Genomic DNA, 15,170 nt, shown 5'->3' with positions numbered 1-15,170 from the left:
GCGCCGACCAATCACTGCGGGCGGTGTGCGCTGAGCTGCACCGCCTGTGGTGCAAAAAGAATTTCTTATTAAGCATATTGGAGATTAGATTTGGACCGATTATTCTGCTATTCCAAGATGCATGATATGTTATTTTTTGTTTTCTTTGAATGTATCCACTTTAGTATCGTATAATTCTTCCAACCTATAAAAATTAAAAAATAAAGGCATTCGGCTGGGTACAGGACCGGAAATTTAAGTGAAAGCCCATGGTGGTCCAACTCTATTTCACAAAAGGGTCCAAAGCCTGGAGCCGCATAGACCCACAAGGCTAGGATCGTGTTGGGTCGCCCGCCTTTTGGGCCAGCCAGGGACGAGATATTTCGATGTTGTACGACGAGGGCTGGGGAAAGCTGGAAAAAAAGGTGAGCCTCTGTTTTGGGGATGGGAAACCGGTGGTTGAGTGGTGACCTCCCCATTCTATCTTCACCTCCATTCCCTTCTTTTATTTCTAATGTTATCCTCCCACCTCCGCCACCCGAGGGCCTTATTTTTGGTTTAAGGCAGATGGGGTTTGGCTTCATGGTGGCGTCGAAGAGGTGGGCTTTTCCCATCCAATCTCCTCTCGCCACCAATCCATGCGCCCGGCTTCTTGACCACCACCACCCTCCCCCATCTTTTTGTGAGTCCACGATGCCTACTAGTTAACTTCTCTTCTCTGTATTGGTTTGTATTGGTTATTGGTTATCTTCTTGCGATCTTTATTTGTTTATTGAGGGTTCGCCTCTCCACGGTGCTAGTTTCTGGGTATCTGCTTTATTTTCTTTATAGAACCTCTCTCTCTTTTTGTGTGTATGTAACCCTCTAGGGACAGGATTGGATGCTAATATTCCGTTTTAATGTAGTTACGATCTGATTATGACAACAGAATCATGTGTTTGAGTCGCCAACTTCAGGAAGTGTAAAGTTTGTGTGCTTGAATTTGGCACGAAATTTTTCTCAGTTGCAACAAAAATGTTTGAGTTGGTTTGATGAATTAATGGTTTTTGCACATTCCGTTAATATAGTATGCATATACATGGAAACTTAAGTTGGTTGTATGGGAGTTTATCAATGGAAAATATCTTAGATTGCTAGCTATTCTAGTTTGAGGTGAAGAGAACTGTTAATCTTGTTCTATAAGTGAATTAAACATTCTTTGTTTGGTTTGAACTATTAGTTTTGTCAGTGCATGATGAAACATACATAAATTGAGCTGATGTCGGATTAATAATACCCCAGCTAGTGTTGCTTTTAAGCTCGGAGACTGCGTAATGAGGATTCTCATACTTGATATGCAAAAGTTTGAGTCCTACGGTTATACAATTTTGAAAAGTCAATACAAGAGAATTAGTATAGTGGTATAATAAGCTTAAAGATGAGTGGTGGGGGTGTATATTTACCTCACAGTATTGTCTGTTTTAGAATTACTTAGAATGAAAAAGGATCCGCAGTTGTGAATAAGTTCTTCTTTGCTGCCCTTGGTTTTTCTTTTCATCTTTTGTTAAATTTAGCGGAAAGAATTGTTTATAGTTCAAGTGTTTGCATGAAGAAGCATTTGAGGTAGATCTTATATCAGATGAGAGTTTGCTATGGTCTCAATTGCTAGGGTTGGATCATGGTTATTATAGCAAATGGTAACTGATATATAAGTTGGGATGGTTAGGAGGGCTCATAATACAAGAATGTCTCAGGTTACGAAAAAATGAACCAGCAATCCAAAAATAACAGATTGGAAATAGTGGATTATTCAATAGACAGGATTGTGTTTAGGTGGTTGACTGGAAGATGTTACTTATCACAAGCTGGAAAGTAAGCTGTTCGGCAGTCTTCTAATACAACATGTTTAGGGGATAAATTTATTTGCAGTATTTGGGGTCAATAAGTCTGGGAAACCAGGAGGATTAGCCACTCTATCATATGGGAAATCTAAGATATTCCATTTACTTGATGTTTGAATTTCTTGTTTTCTTTATTAAAGAGCTCTTGAGTCCTTATCTTTGCGGTGAAATTCTGAAGGTAGGAATTCATGTTAGAAGACTACTGCTTCAGCTAAATTCTTGCACTGCTCGGTACTCCTCATGGCGACCATGTTATGCTACGACTTTCCATTGGTTAGTATTCATTTAAGTAAATGGATACGTCATCAGAAACATGATAGATATCCAAGGTGCATGATGCACTTGGTATGAAGCAGGTCAGTGCACATGAACCTCATAAAGTGGCCCACCTGCCGATTCAATTCTGTATCATTTGATTCATGGTTTGGATTTTCCTGAATTTGTGGCATCTCAGCTTAATTGGCTATCCTGGATCAGTCTGTAACCCAGTCCTTAGATTGACAATTGAAGCCATGTCATAACTTTGATAGGGTGATAAAGAATTGATTCATATGGTGGAATGATAAACCAGATCATGTTTCACCTCTTTTGGTATTGATAATAATTATTGAAATAGATGTTCTCATTTTAATATGGATGATTTATTGGACTTAAAGCTATGTTGAAACATGCATTGCATTCTGTTTTAGTTCATGGGTAAGTTCCTATTACATATTTCTAATTTGCAGTACTGACTACTGTAGTTCATTTCTTACAGTCAGAGTCAGAGAGGTTTCCTTTGAACTGGGAAAGGTATCATCCCAACGTCTTTTTACAGAGAGAGTTGAACTACTGCATAGAGATACTTTAAAAGCGTATGTATGCTCATTTGAAGCACCACAAAGCATCGAGAATATGTCCGCTGATGCATGCAAGGTGAAGAACAGAATCAATATCTGTCTGTTCCTGAATGGTCACATCAGAAAATTCTTGCTTTTGTAAAGTCTTATTCCTCTTTTTTTAGCAAGAAATTCCATAAATGGTCTTGTTTTTTTATGTTTCAGGTAAACATCGATAAGAAGTTACTCAAAGAAAATAGACCCATTAACATGATAGAGGAGGATTCATCTTCTTATAATGCAAGGCTAAAAGCAAGCAGCTCCTTGCAGTATAGCTTATTAATGGAAAACCTTGAGAGGATAGAAGATGTCTTTGCTGGAACAGATTTGGTAAGGCTGCAGAGAGATATACTGGTACATATACGAAGGCTTGGAGCTCTGAAATTATTTCATGCATGTCTCTCTAGGACACTTATGGCACCAACTGCAGATAATTCAAATTCCCTACATAGTAAGCATTCTGGAGGCTGCTCCTTAGAGTTCCCTTTGGGTGAGCAAAAGCATAATATAATTGTCCATTCTGGGAAGAAAAAAGAGAGGAAATTAAGAAGAAGAAGAAGAGCCTTGGAAAGAGCTTCTGAGATGTCTGCTCTGTCAGATTCCTCCAAAAAAAATTGCAAAATGTTTTCACTTCCAACTGGTTTAGGCAAGTTGAACAATTCTTCAGAATCAAGAAAAAGAAGGGTCCTAATAGCTAGAAATGAATCAGAAATGTCAAGGGGAGTTAAGGTAATATTTGTTCTGCATGGATTTGAATATCTTCTCTCTGTAGTGCTTGAAGAAGAATTAATAAATCAATTTAATTGCAAATGTATAGGAAGTTGCAAACCTCGAAAGAACCCGCATAAAACTGGAAGAGGAAATTGGGCAACCAGCCAGTTACGCCAGGTGGGCAGAAGCAGCTGGGATTGATCAGAAGACCCTGTATCAGCGTTTGCAGTTTGGTTGGTACTGTAGGGATAAACTCATAAAAAGTACCCGCTCCTTAGTCATGTTTGTCGCAAGGAAATATAGGGGAATGGGAATTGCCTTTGATGATCTACTTCAGGTTCAGAAGTGCACCTTTATCCTTTTGTTAATGATGAAGTCGGATTGTCATTCTTGAATATGACTATGAGTCCATGCAACATACCACAGGCAGGCAATGTGGGTGTCCTTAATGGTGCAGAGAGGTTTGACAACAAGAGGGGATACAAGTTCTCAACCTATGTTCAATACTGGATTAGGAAATCAATGTTGGCAGTAATAGCAAGACATTCTAAAGGGATCCAGATACCTGTATGTCTTCGTATTTACACTGGAAGCTTTAAGTTCTTCATATGTGCTTCTCAGAATACTAATGTGGCTTTACTTGATGCCTTGTGTTTGTTATTGTAGGTGAGAATGGAAAAAGTTATTAAGCGAATCCAGGAAGCTAGAAGAGACTTGTCTAACAGAGAAGGAAGATACCCACGAGATGAAGAGACAGCAGAGTTCACTGGTTTATCATTAGATAAAGTTAGATTAGCTAACAAATGCTCTAGGACTGTAGGTTCAATTGAGCAGGGAATTGGAGATGGATGGTGTACAAAAATCATGGTATTCTCTCTCTCTCTCTCTCTCTCCACCCCCTCCCCCCTCCCCTTCATGTCTCCATCTGGGTTTGTGTCTGAAACTCTGAATGCATCTAATTTGCTTGGAAAAACTTATTTGTTTTTTTTAATGATTCTAACTTAGTCACCTGGATGATGTTGTTTCCAGTTCAAATATGTTGCTTGCAATTTGCAAAAAGGACATGTTTGGCATGTGGATGACATCAGACACATTTAAATAGTGAATAACATGTTTCAATGTTTATATATCATGATGCATTGTTGTTACTATAGACACAGAAGCATGTGGAAGCAGATTTGACTGCACACTATACTACCCATCTTCATGTTAGTTGGTACTCCATGTATGCAATACACACTGCGTCCATGACCCACATTTTGCACATACTCTTTTGGTGTTATGCATTCTTCCACACTTTCAATCATTTCTAGGGCTACACTGCTTTTTGGTAAAAGCTTGTTTCAATATCTTTATGTTAGGGCAATTTTTTAGGCAAGAAATGGCAAACTGGCTTTCATTAAGATGATGAAAAGCAAAACAGATAACAAAACAGCGTAATATAAAGGTAGAAAGAATAGTACCAGCCTCAAAACAAAATCAAACAGAAACAGTCATCATCTTTCTAACCAGTCCTAAAAAACTAACTTCTATTATTTCGGATTGGCAACTCTGAACCAATCTCTTAATGACACTCTCACTTTCTTGATAATCTGTAGGCGAGTTTGTTTGGAACCAATGGACACTTTTGCATCCTTTCTAGCCATATTCCCAAAGTAATGACAGCTGATACCAACTTCCCACTCCCGATGTTGTTTCTTCTTCAACTGAGAATTCCTCCAATCCATCCACAAGTCCTCCATCAATTAAGGCAATTGTTAATTGTGTGATCATTCCAATTATCTGATATTTGATGAAGTCACAATTACCTGAACTTTGGAAAAATATTATTTAGAGTGAGTTTACTGTTTCACAGGGTCCAATCAATGTCTATCTATTTTGAGGGAGGGGGAAAAAGAAAGAAAAAGAGTAGTAATCTTACTGTCCATTAGTTTGAAAATTGAAAAACAACATTTGCTTTTGGCAGCAAGCATACTCTCAGACTCTTGAAGAACTGAAGTTTGTTGTAAAGCTGTAAGAGGATTTAGTTACGCCAATTTGTGAACTCTGTTGTAAACCATTGTAAATATTAACATTTCACAGAAGATGAAATAGTATGTGCATCATGTTTTTAACACTTAGATAACATGGTCTGTGTTTTATGCTCTTGCTGTTGAGAAGTTACATTGAGTTCTCATATTCTCTTTTCTAAATTTGGATTTTAATAGTACATAAAGCAGTGTTTAGACTTATACGAGAGCTGCAAGAAGTAGGCTAGCTATTATTTGCACTTCCAGTTCATTGCCTTTCTCTTAAGTACATCATTCTGTTAATTTTGAGCATAACTGCTATTTTGAAGAAAATATATTAAATAGAAAAAAATAACAGCAGACTTTTTATATAACAATATCAATGGATCATGATCCAGTGAACTGCAAGTAACACCAGTGTTTCTTGGATTGAATGTCTACCTAATACAAATTATTATCTTCAAAATTATGCAGGAAATAACTCCAGATACATCACTTAAAGCTCCTAGTGAGATTGTCATGGGGCAGCATATGAGGGAGGACATTTTTGAGGTTCTTAAACCCCTGCATCCCAGAGAGAGGCAGGTACTGGTACTGAGATATGGTTTGGACGATGGCAGATGCAAATCACTGGAGGACATTGGAAGGCTTTTCCATGTAACTAAGGAATGGATAAGAAAAATAGAGAAGGCAGCTTTTTCAAAGATAAGAAGGGAGGAGATACAGAGAGAACTGAAACACTACCTATACTTGTAGTCCTCCCAAAAAACCAGCCTTTCAAATGTTCTTGGTCAATGTTTGTACTGTTTGTTGTCATCGGCTTCTACGCTTAGTGCTGCACTGAGGCTATAATACTTGGCATATACTGGTCTCCACAGATCACACTTGAAGGAGGGGATTTGGAAAGGGAGAGGGGGATGGTTATGTATAGCAGTGGTCTTATTATTCTTTGGGTTTGTATGTTTCAGATAATTTACTGAAAGAATGGTCTAGCTATATTGATCGTTTGCTTTTCTCGGGACACATCCTACTGTTACGTGCACAGAAATCGCAAGAGGAAAGTGTAGTTCCTTTGTGGCTATGATGCACTTTGTCCATTCTCTATACCATTTGTTGTTGGAATGTCATATGTATGACCTAGTTGACAGATTCTCCAACTATTAATAAAATCTTTTGATAGATGAATGGATGATTGATACCTCTTTCTAGCTACACTCTCAATGTTGATTGATGTACTTGTTTCTGTTATTTATCTGATCCGTTTCTATTCTTTCTCTGAGATACAATATGCAGTGAAAGCAAGAAAAGATCATTGGTTGCGTCTTTGTTGAAGACTCGTATGTATATAGCCACCACCACATGTATCAGATGCACTCAAATATAATTGATGCGGTGCACCGGAATTGAATGCTGAGTTGTCAAGCATGCCATATGTGGATCCGTGGAACTTTTCAGCAGCACTTTTTTTTTTGGATGATTATTTATTTATTTTTTATGAAACATTTTAGCTGTACCTGCGCTGCAAAATATCTTCAATACCGACTTGAACAGTAATATTTCCTTACCACCCCAACTTCGACATGCACGGAGAAACATTTTCTCTTACATTTGTAAGCATGTGTGCTAGATAAATTTCCATCATTGATTAATTGATAAAGAGAAACATTAAAGGGACTATGAAGCTAAATCAGAGAGAAAAGAGAGTGAAGAGTTCTGATTTAATTTGTATGTAATATATGGTTGCTTATTTGTTGATGGTCCAACCGTTTTACTCCTAATCAAGCCCTGTATTTGGATTTTTTCTCATAAGTTGTTACATTTGTTTATGCAGGTGAAGAAGACGGTGGAGGAGTGCGGCAAGTTAAACAAAGCGTAGATGCGTATTTGGAAATGCTGTGAGCTACTTGGATGAGTTTGTTGATGAAAGAGATCCTGATCTCAGTGAACCTCGAATTGAACATTTGGACTAGATTACTGAGAGAGGATAATCCTATTAGAATTTGATGTCTCGAGATTCGATCCACATTGAGCCCACAGCGAGGTCCACGATGAAAAACAGAGTCCAATGAGACCAAGATCACCTCAAACGGAACTTGGACGGAGGAGATATGTGTGATTGGAGACGGCACGAAATTCGTAGCAGCGAAGGACCACCGGCGGTGCGCCAGAGGAGCGGCGGCGGCACGACCGCGCGAGGTGGGGCACGGCCCAGCGCGTGCAGTACGCGGGCTGGGCGCGCGGGGTGAGGCCCAGGCGCGCGAGGCGCGGCTTAGGCCAAGGCACACGGCGCAAGCCCACGCGCGGGCCGGCCCAGGCCCAGGCATCGCTGGGAGCCCGATTGCGCAGTGCACCGAGAGGTCTGTGGGCCGCATGGGTATTTCTCACGCGTTTCTCATGGTCCACGGTACTATTTCATAGATCGAAGTATGATCGGAGGGTGTGGATTGATCCTAGTCTCGATCTGATAGCTGAGGGGGTTTTATGGGCTTGATTGGGCTTGATTAGGAGTCCTAAACCTAATCTAAGTTATGTTTAAAGCCTTTAAAAGCTATGAACGTGAACAGAAGAGGTGTGGTGGCTTGGTTTTCATGGGAGAGAACCCACGCATGGTGGCTGGTGATCTCGTGGACACGCGCGGGCTTCAGTGGAGATTGAACCCATGAAGAAAAAAAGAGAGACGCGCAACGTTGAGGAGAGAAAGAGCAGGGCTCCTGGACAGTGGTCGCTTCAGGAGTTAAGGGGGGTCTTCCTAGAGAGAGCTTTTGTGAGGGAGAACTTCCTATGAAAGAGAAATTGGATGTACGAGAGTTGAGGGTAAGATCTCCTATTGTAATATTTTTTTCCTCATAGTAAAGTTTGCCTGCTCCATGGAGGCGAGCCTTTTTTGGTTGATTCACGTATTTGATTGTTTTATGTTTTATTTCTTCTTTCTTCCTGCTGCATCGCGCGGTATCGAAAAAATCTTGAGAGGTGGTATCCTGGCCAGACATCCACCCAACAAGTGGTATCAGAGCAAGGCAGTACAAGGACGCAGATTATAGTGGTGGTGAGCAAGACTGAAGATGGAGAAGACAGGAACAATCAAGATGGAGATCAACAAGTTGGATGGAAAGAGCAATTTCTCCTTGTGGCAAGCAAGGGTGAAAAATGTGCTCATCCAGCAAGGGTTGATCGATATTCTCTTGTGCGACGAGAAGCCGATTACCATGGAGGTGCAGGATTGGAGACGGCTTCAGATGCAGACGGTGAGTACCATCCGCATATATCTAGCGGATGAGGTGGTGATCCATGTGCTTAGTGAGACTTCTCCGATAGTGCTGTGGTCGAAGCTCAAGGAGTTGTACATGACAAAATCTCTCACTAATATTTTTTTCCTCTAGAGGCAGTTTTACTAGCTACAGATGACTAAAGGACATAATATGCAGGAGCATCTGAGTCACTTTCAGAAGATCCTCACCGACCTCCTCAGCGTTGGTGAGAATGTTGAGGAGAAGACCAGGGTGCTGATTTTGCTGGCGTCGTTTCCTCCTTCGTATGAGTCCTTGGTGACTGCTCTTCTAGTGGGGAAGAGCACCATCAAGATGGATGAGGTCACCGCAGTAATACTCCAGAATGAGATTCTCAGTAGGAAGAACCCAGCTTCAAGCTCAGGTGGCGGTAGTTCAACCTTGGTGGCTTCTGGAGGAGCAGGAGGTGGTAGACGGAGCGACAGGAGATCGCGACGAGGGCGGTCCAAGTCCAGGAGGGACTTGAGCAAGATCAGGTGTTACCGGTGTGACTAGTTGGGGCATTTAGCTAGAGATTGTTCTCAACTAAAAAATCGGACGATGGCTGCTGTAGTGACGGCTAATAGTGATTCAGAGGAAGATGTCCTGGAGATATCTGACGAGGTATCTACTTCTTTCAAGCAGTGAATTTTAGATTTTGCATGCACGTATCATGTATGTTGTAGAGAGGAGCAATTTGACTCAATGAAGAATAGTGAAGACACTGTTTATCTGCCGAATAGATCGAGCTGTGCGATTAGAGGCATCGGGATGGTTAGCTGGAGGACACATGATGGTGCAATGAGGAGATTGGGGGAGGTCCGATACATACCCAATTTCAAATGAAATCTTATCTCACTGAGCAAACTGGATTCGAGAGGCTACAGGACGATAGCTGGTGGAGAAATCCTGAAGGTGCTACGCGGTGATAGGATTGCGTGCCTTGGCATCCCTAATTTCTAGATCAAATTCTTGAAGGAGCAAAATCCATCTGATTAAGCGTGCCTTGGCATCCTTCTTTGCTGGGAGATGTCTAATGGCTGAGTGATCGGTGTAAACAATGGTGTGGGTCCCAACCAAATAAGATCTAAATTTCTCTAAAGCAAAGACAACGGCAAGGAACTCCTTCTCAGTTGTGGTGTAGTTAAGCTGCACATCATTTAAGGTTTTACTTGCATAATATATCACTATAGGCAGCTTATTTATCCATTGACCTAAGATTGCGCCCACAACATGATCGGACGTATCACACATTAATTCAAATGGTTCAGACCAGACAGGAGGATGAATGATTGGAGCTAATACAAATACTTTTTTTAGAAATTCAAAAGATTTCAAGCACTCATGAGTAAATTCAAATTTGGTATCCTTTGCCAAAAGATTAGTCAGTGGACGTGCTACTTTGCTAAAGTTGGCAATAAACCTTCTATAGAATCCAGCATGACCTAAAAATGAACGTATTTCTTTCACAGATTTAGATGGTGGAAGACTTGCAATAGGATCTATTTTGGCCTTGTCCACTTCAATCCCCTTTTTAGAAATGACATGGCCAAGAACTATTCTCTGTTTGACCATAAACTGACATTTTTTCCAGTTGAGAACTAAGTGCTTCTCCTTACATCGTTCTAGAACTAATTGCAGGTGATTCAGACACTCGGAGAAGGTTAGGCCAAAAACAGAAAAGTCATCCATAAAAATTTTTAGAAATCGTTCTATCATATCTGAAAACATGCTGATCATGCATCTCTGGAAGGTTGCCGGTGCATTACATAGTCCAAAGGGCATTCGTCTATAGGCAAAAGTACCAAATGGACAGGTGAATGTAGTCTTTTCTTAATCTTCAGTGGCTATGGGGATCTGGTTGTAACCGGAGTATCCATCAAGAAAACAGTAAAACTCTTGTCCGGCTAGTCTTTCCAATATTTGATCAATAAATGGCAAAGGAAAGTGATCTTTCCTTGTCGCAGCATTCAACTTTCTATAGTCTATACAGACCCTCCATCCCGTTTGGGTCCTAGTTGGGATAAGTTCGTTTGCATCATTTTGGACCACTGTTGCCCCAGATTTCTTGGGTACTACTTGAACTGGGCTTACCCAAGAGCTATCAGAAATAGGATAAATTATTTCACTATCTAAGAGTTTCAGAATCTCCTTTTTAACTACATCCTTCATAGCTGGATTAAGCCTTCTTTGGGCTTCTCTTGTTGGTTTAGCCTCTTCCTCTAAGTATATTCTATGTTGAACTATAGAAGGGCTTATTCCTTTGATATCTGCTATGGTCCAACCTATTGCTTCTTGATTTGCTTTTAGAACTGACACTAACTCCTCCTCTTGCTTGGGATCTAGGTCTGATGCAATAATTACAGGCAAAGTTTCTTTGGGTCCTAGATATGCATACTTGAGATGTTCTGGGAGGGGTTTCAGTTTTAAAATGGGTGCTTCCTCTATCGATGGTTTAGGTGATGATTTCACCATCTCAATGATTGGTTCAGTAGGAAGTGTCGATTCCTGATTAATCTGATTTTCTTTAAGTATTTCATTGACATCCTCAGACTCATGGATTAACCAGGGGTTAGACTCTAGGTCGACTTCATCATCACTAATATCAATGGATTCATAAATACCATCTTGGACTACATTGACATCAGCATGAGAAGAGGATTCCTGTTCTAAGTTAAAAATATTAAGCTCAATGGTCATATTTCCAAAGGATAACTTCATTAGACCATTTCGACAATTGATTTCAGCATTGGTCGTAGCTAATAATGGTCTTCCTAAAATGATAGGTATATGTCCTTTAGGATTCGCAACTGGCTCATTCTCTAAAATAATAAAATCTACAGAAAAAATAAAAATTTCAACCTTTATCAGAACATCCTCGACCATTCCCTTAGGGATCCTGAGAGATCTATCGGCTAACTGTAATGTGATCCCAGTAGGTTGAAGTTTTTCTAATCCTAGTTGTTCATACACCGAATATGGAAGGATATTCACACTAGCTCCTAGATCTAGCAAGACTTTTTTTATATTGGTTTCTCCAATAACACAAGAAATTGTTGGAGCTCCAGGGTCCTTATATTTAATTGGCACATGGCTATATAGGTATGAACTGACACTTGCAGCCAAAAATGCTTTCTTTGGTACATTAGTGGTCCTTTTCCTAGTGCAAAGATCTTTTAAAAATTTGGCATAAGTTGGAACCTGATGGATTATATCTAAAAGAGGAATATTAACTTGGACTTGTTTAAATACCTCTAAAATTTTGTCTAAATGTTCAGATTTTTTGGATTTCAGTCTATTTGGAAAAGGAGCTCTAGGACTTTTAAGTACTGGACTAGGTGAATTTTCAGTTTCTGGTGCTTGAGGTTGAAAGGTAGTAGTTTTAGAAGGTGACTCGGCAGATGAGTCCTCTATATCATCAAGTGCAACTACCTTATTGTCTATTTATTTTTTCGATCTTAAGGTATGAATAGCATTTACACCATTAACTTGGTTTCCTTGTTGGGGTCGTGGACCATTTTGGTTCCTAGGATTTGGCTCAGGTTGACTAGGTAACCTACCATGTTCTCGTTTACTAATGGTCGAAGCCAGCTGACTTACTTGTATTTTCAGACGGGCTATAGCTTGGGTGTTATTATTTATGAGTTGACCCGTGGTTTGCATAAAGCTGGTATGTGTCTTCATCATGGCTTCTAGGCTTTTCTCTAAAGAGGTAATTTTCTTGTCATTATCATGGAAGCCTGACGGGTTGTTCATCACTGGGTTGGACCTTAGATTTTGCTGATTGAAATTTGGATTACCTACATTAGGATTCTGGGACCATGAGAAATTCGGGTGATTCCTCCAACCTGGGTTATACGTGGGTGCATAAGGATTGTTCAATGGTCCTTGATAGGTGGCATTCACCTGTGCACACTCATTCGAGTAGGAACATTCTTCTAAGACATGGTCTGGTGCATTGCACCCTTTACACATGGGTGCAGATATTTGATTTACATTGGCTGGTCTCTGTAATTCTAAGGCTTCCAATCTATGTGTTAAGGTTGCAATCTTGGCCTCTGATGCTAGGGTTGGTTGAATTTGATGCATTCCTCCTCTTGAAGGTGTAGCTTTATCAGGTTCCCTAGTTGTTTTCCACTGTAAATTTTTCTCGGCTAGGTCTTCTAAGAATTGCCAAGCTTCAGTAGTTTCTTTGTCCATAAATTGGCCTTGGCACATGGACTCTAGCATGGTTCTTGAGTTTGAATCTAACCCCTCATAGATGATCTGGCATAGTCTCCAAGTTTCTATTCCATGGTGTGGGCATTGGGTCAAAAGATTCTTGAAACGATCAAAGTACTTCCAAAATGATTCACCAGCTAGTTGGTAAAATTGATTTATTTCATTCATAATCCTAGCTGTTTTATGATGGGGGAAAATATTTTTTCAAAAATATTCTCACAAAGCCCTCCCAGGTAGTGACAGAATGGTTTGGCAGACTATAAAGCCACTTTTTAGCATTATCCTTAAGGGCAAAGTTGATTAATCTAAGTTTGACCTCATCCTCTGTTAATTGCAGTTTCATGGTTGCACATACCTCCTCAAATTCTCTAATAAATATATAAGCATCCTCTAATCCTGTGAATTTTGGAAGCATATTTATGATTTGAGGTTTGATTTCAAAATTATTAGCTGTGGATTGTGGCAACCTGATACAAGATGGTTGGATGGAGCCAACTGGATAACACAAATCCTTAAGGGTCATGGGTTGGATTGGTTCAGCCATTGGAACAACAGGAATTGACTCAATTCTAACTAGACGACCCGACACTCTTCTCCACACACGAGGTGTACGGTTCTCGATGTTTATACAATTTTTTTTTTATAAAATTTTTATGTATAACAAAAAGAAAGAGAAAAAGTTCTAAAGAGAAGATCCTAAGGAGTCCTAAATCTAAAGAAAAGTAACCAAATTAATTTAAATTTTAATATTTTTTTTTTCAAACAAGTGAAACAATAAATTAAACTCAATCTATCCTAGGGTTAACCTAAATCTAGACAGCTCCTAACTGTTCCAAGATGACCCTTCAAGCCTTCCAAGTGGAGATTGATCAACTAGTTAGCCAGGTAAGTATAAGAGGTGGGAGGTTCACTCATTGTTGCCTTTCTAGACACCAAACGAGTTGGCCAGGCCAGCAACTGAACCAATTTAACAAACCACCCTCAGGGACTTGCCTAGACACCAACTAATCAAACAACTCAAACTTGGTAGAACTCTTAGGGTTCCTTGTCCTATTGAGCTCGAATTCCTTAAGGTTGACGTCTAATTGATTTTAAGATTAAAGGTCTAGGTAATGCAATATGATGGAGATGATTTTTGGGCTAAGGAAGGGTAATGAAATCCCCACCTTATCTTGTTAATGGGTTGATGCCCTTAGATTAATTATGAAAATGCAAATGCAAATAAACAAGATGACCAAGAATGTAAAAGATTTTAATTTAAATTTTTTTTTTTATTTTGATATTTTACTTCATGATTATGAAATATCTTTTGTTTTATTTTTTTTTTTGTGATTAAGTAAATTCAAATAATTAGGTCTAAAAGAAAAAATAATTAACTAAAAATAATAAAAGAGAAATTAGAAGCGTACCTGAGTTTTTCAGCAATCACCAACTAAATCTAGAAACCTAAAAGAAAAAGAAAGAGAGTTATAAAGCACGAAGAACAAATATTTGAAAACAATTTAAAATACCAAATTTCCGACAACGGCGCCAAAAACTTGATGTGCAAATCTTAAAATTTGTAAATAAAATCGCAAGCGCACAATGTGCAGAGTAGCACGATCAGTGAGTACGGGTCGATCCCACAGAGACTTGGTTTAAAAATAATTTTCAAATCTATGCTCAAGCGAGCTTTAACGAAAATCGAAAATCAAAAGTTGTTTGCTAAAGACAATAAGATTAAGGATCTAGGGTTTTTTGAATCTACTAGATCTATATTAGGGAATTCTACCTAGAATTTTTCTTATTGATTCTAACGACTACTCCTCTTGTCTTTCTCAAGCATAGATTATGAAGGGACTAAGGTCCAACGATAACCCATCAAGATTCTTTACAGGGGAGTAGTAACTAGGATCCCTTAGGATTTTCTCCTCCTATGCACTGAATCAAGCATGAACTATGAAGGGACTCTGACCCAACTGTAGTTCATCAAAAATTCTTGGCAAAAGAGGAAGAAAAAGAAATCCTAAGAAAAAGAAAGAACCCTATGTAAAACCCCTACTCATGATCTAGCTTCATCGCAAACCCTAGAAGGGATGCTTAGCTAGACATGATCTAAATCTACTTGTAAAATTTAAATGCAGAAAAATAAACTACCCTAATTTCATAAATTAAACTATCCTAATTGTATAAATTTAAACTGCATAATTTAAACTAACCTAATTGCATAAAATTAAATTGCATAAA

General features: G+C 39.2%; 1 protein-coding gene and 1 non-coding gene across 2 annotated transcripts; both read left to right on the top strand.

The window, feature by feature from the left end:
• Positions 1-402: 402 nt before the first annotated feature.
• LOC105035924 (RNA polymerase sigma factor sigC) lies at positions 403-6,642 on the top strand. The gene is made up of 7 exons (XM_010911636.4): positions 403-661; positions 2,617-2,774; positions 2,903-3,466; positions 3,555-3,785; positions 3,875-4,015; positions 4,115-4,315; positions 5,932-6,642. The coding sequence occupies exons 1-7, from the start codon at positions 424-426 to the stop codon at positions 6,211-6,213; spliced, it is 1,815 nt and encodes a 604-aa protein (XP_010909938.2). The 5' UTR covers positions 403-423; the 3' UTR covers positions 6,214-6,642.
• A 6,369-nt stretch (positions 6,643-13,011) lies between these two features.
• LOC140855957 (small nucleolar RNA R71) lies at positions 13,012-13,118 on the top strand. The gene has a single exon (XR_012139399.1). It is a non-coding gene; the product is annotated as a small nucleolar RNA R71 (small nucleolar RNA).
• The last annotated feature ends 2,052 nt before the right edge of the window (positions 13,119-15,170 follow it).

The sequence above is a fragment of the Elaeis guineensis genome, chromosome 2 (assembly GCF_000442705.2).
Source record: "Elaeis guineensis isolate ETL-2024a chromosome 2, EG11, whole genome shotgun sequence".
Lineage (NCBI taxonomy): Eukaryota > Viridiplantae > Streptophyta > Magnoliopsida > Arecales > Arecaceae > Elaeis > Elaeis guineensis.
The sequence above is the reverse complement of the archived record's forward strand: the minus strand, read 5'-3'. Positions and strand labels throughout refer to the sequence as shown.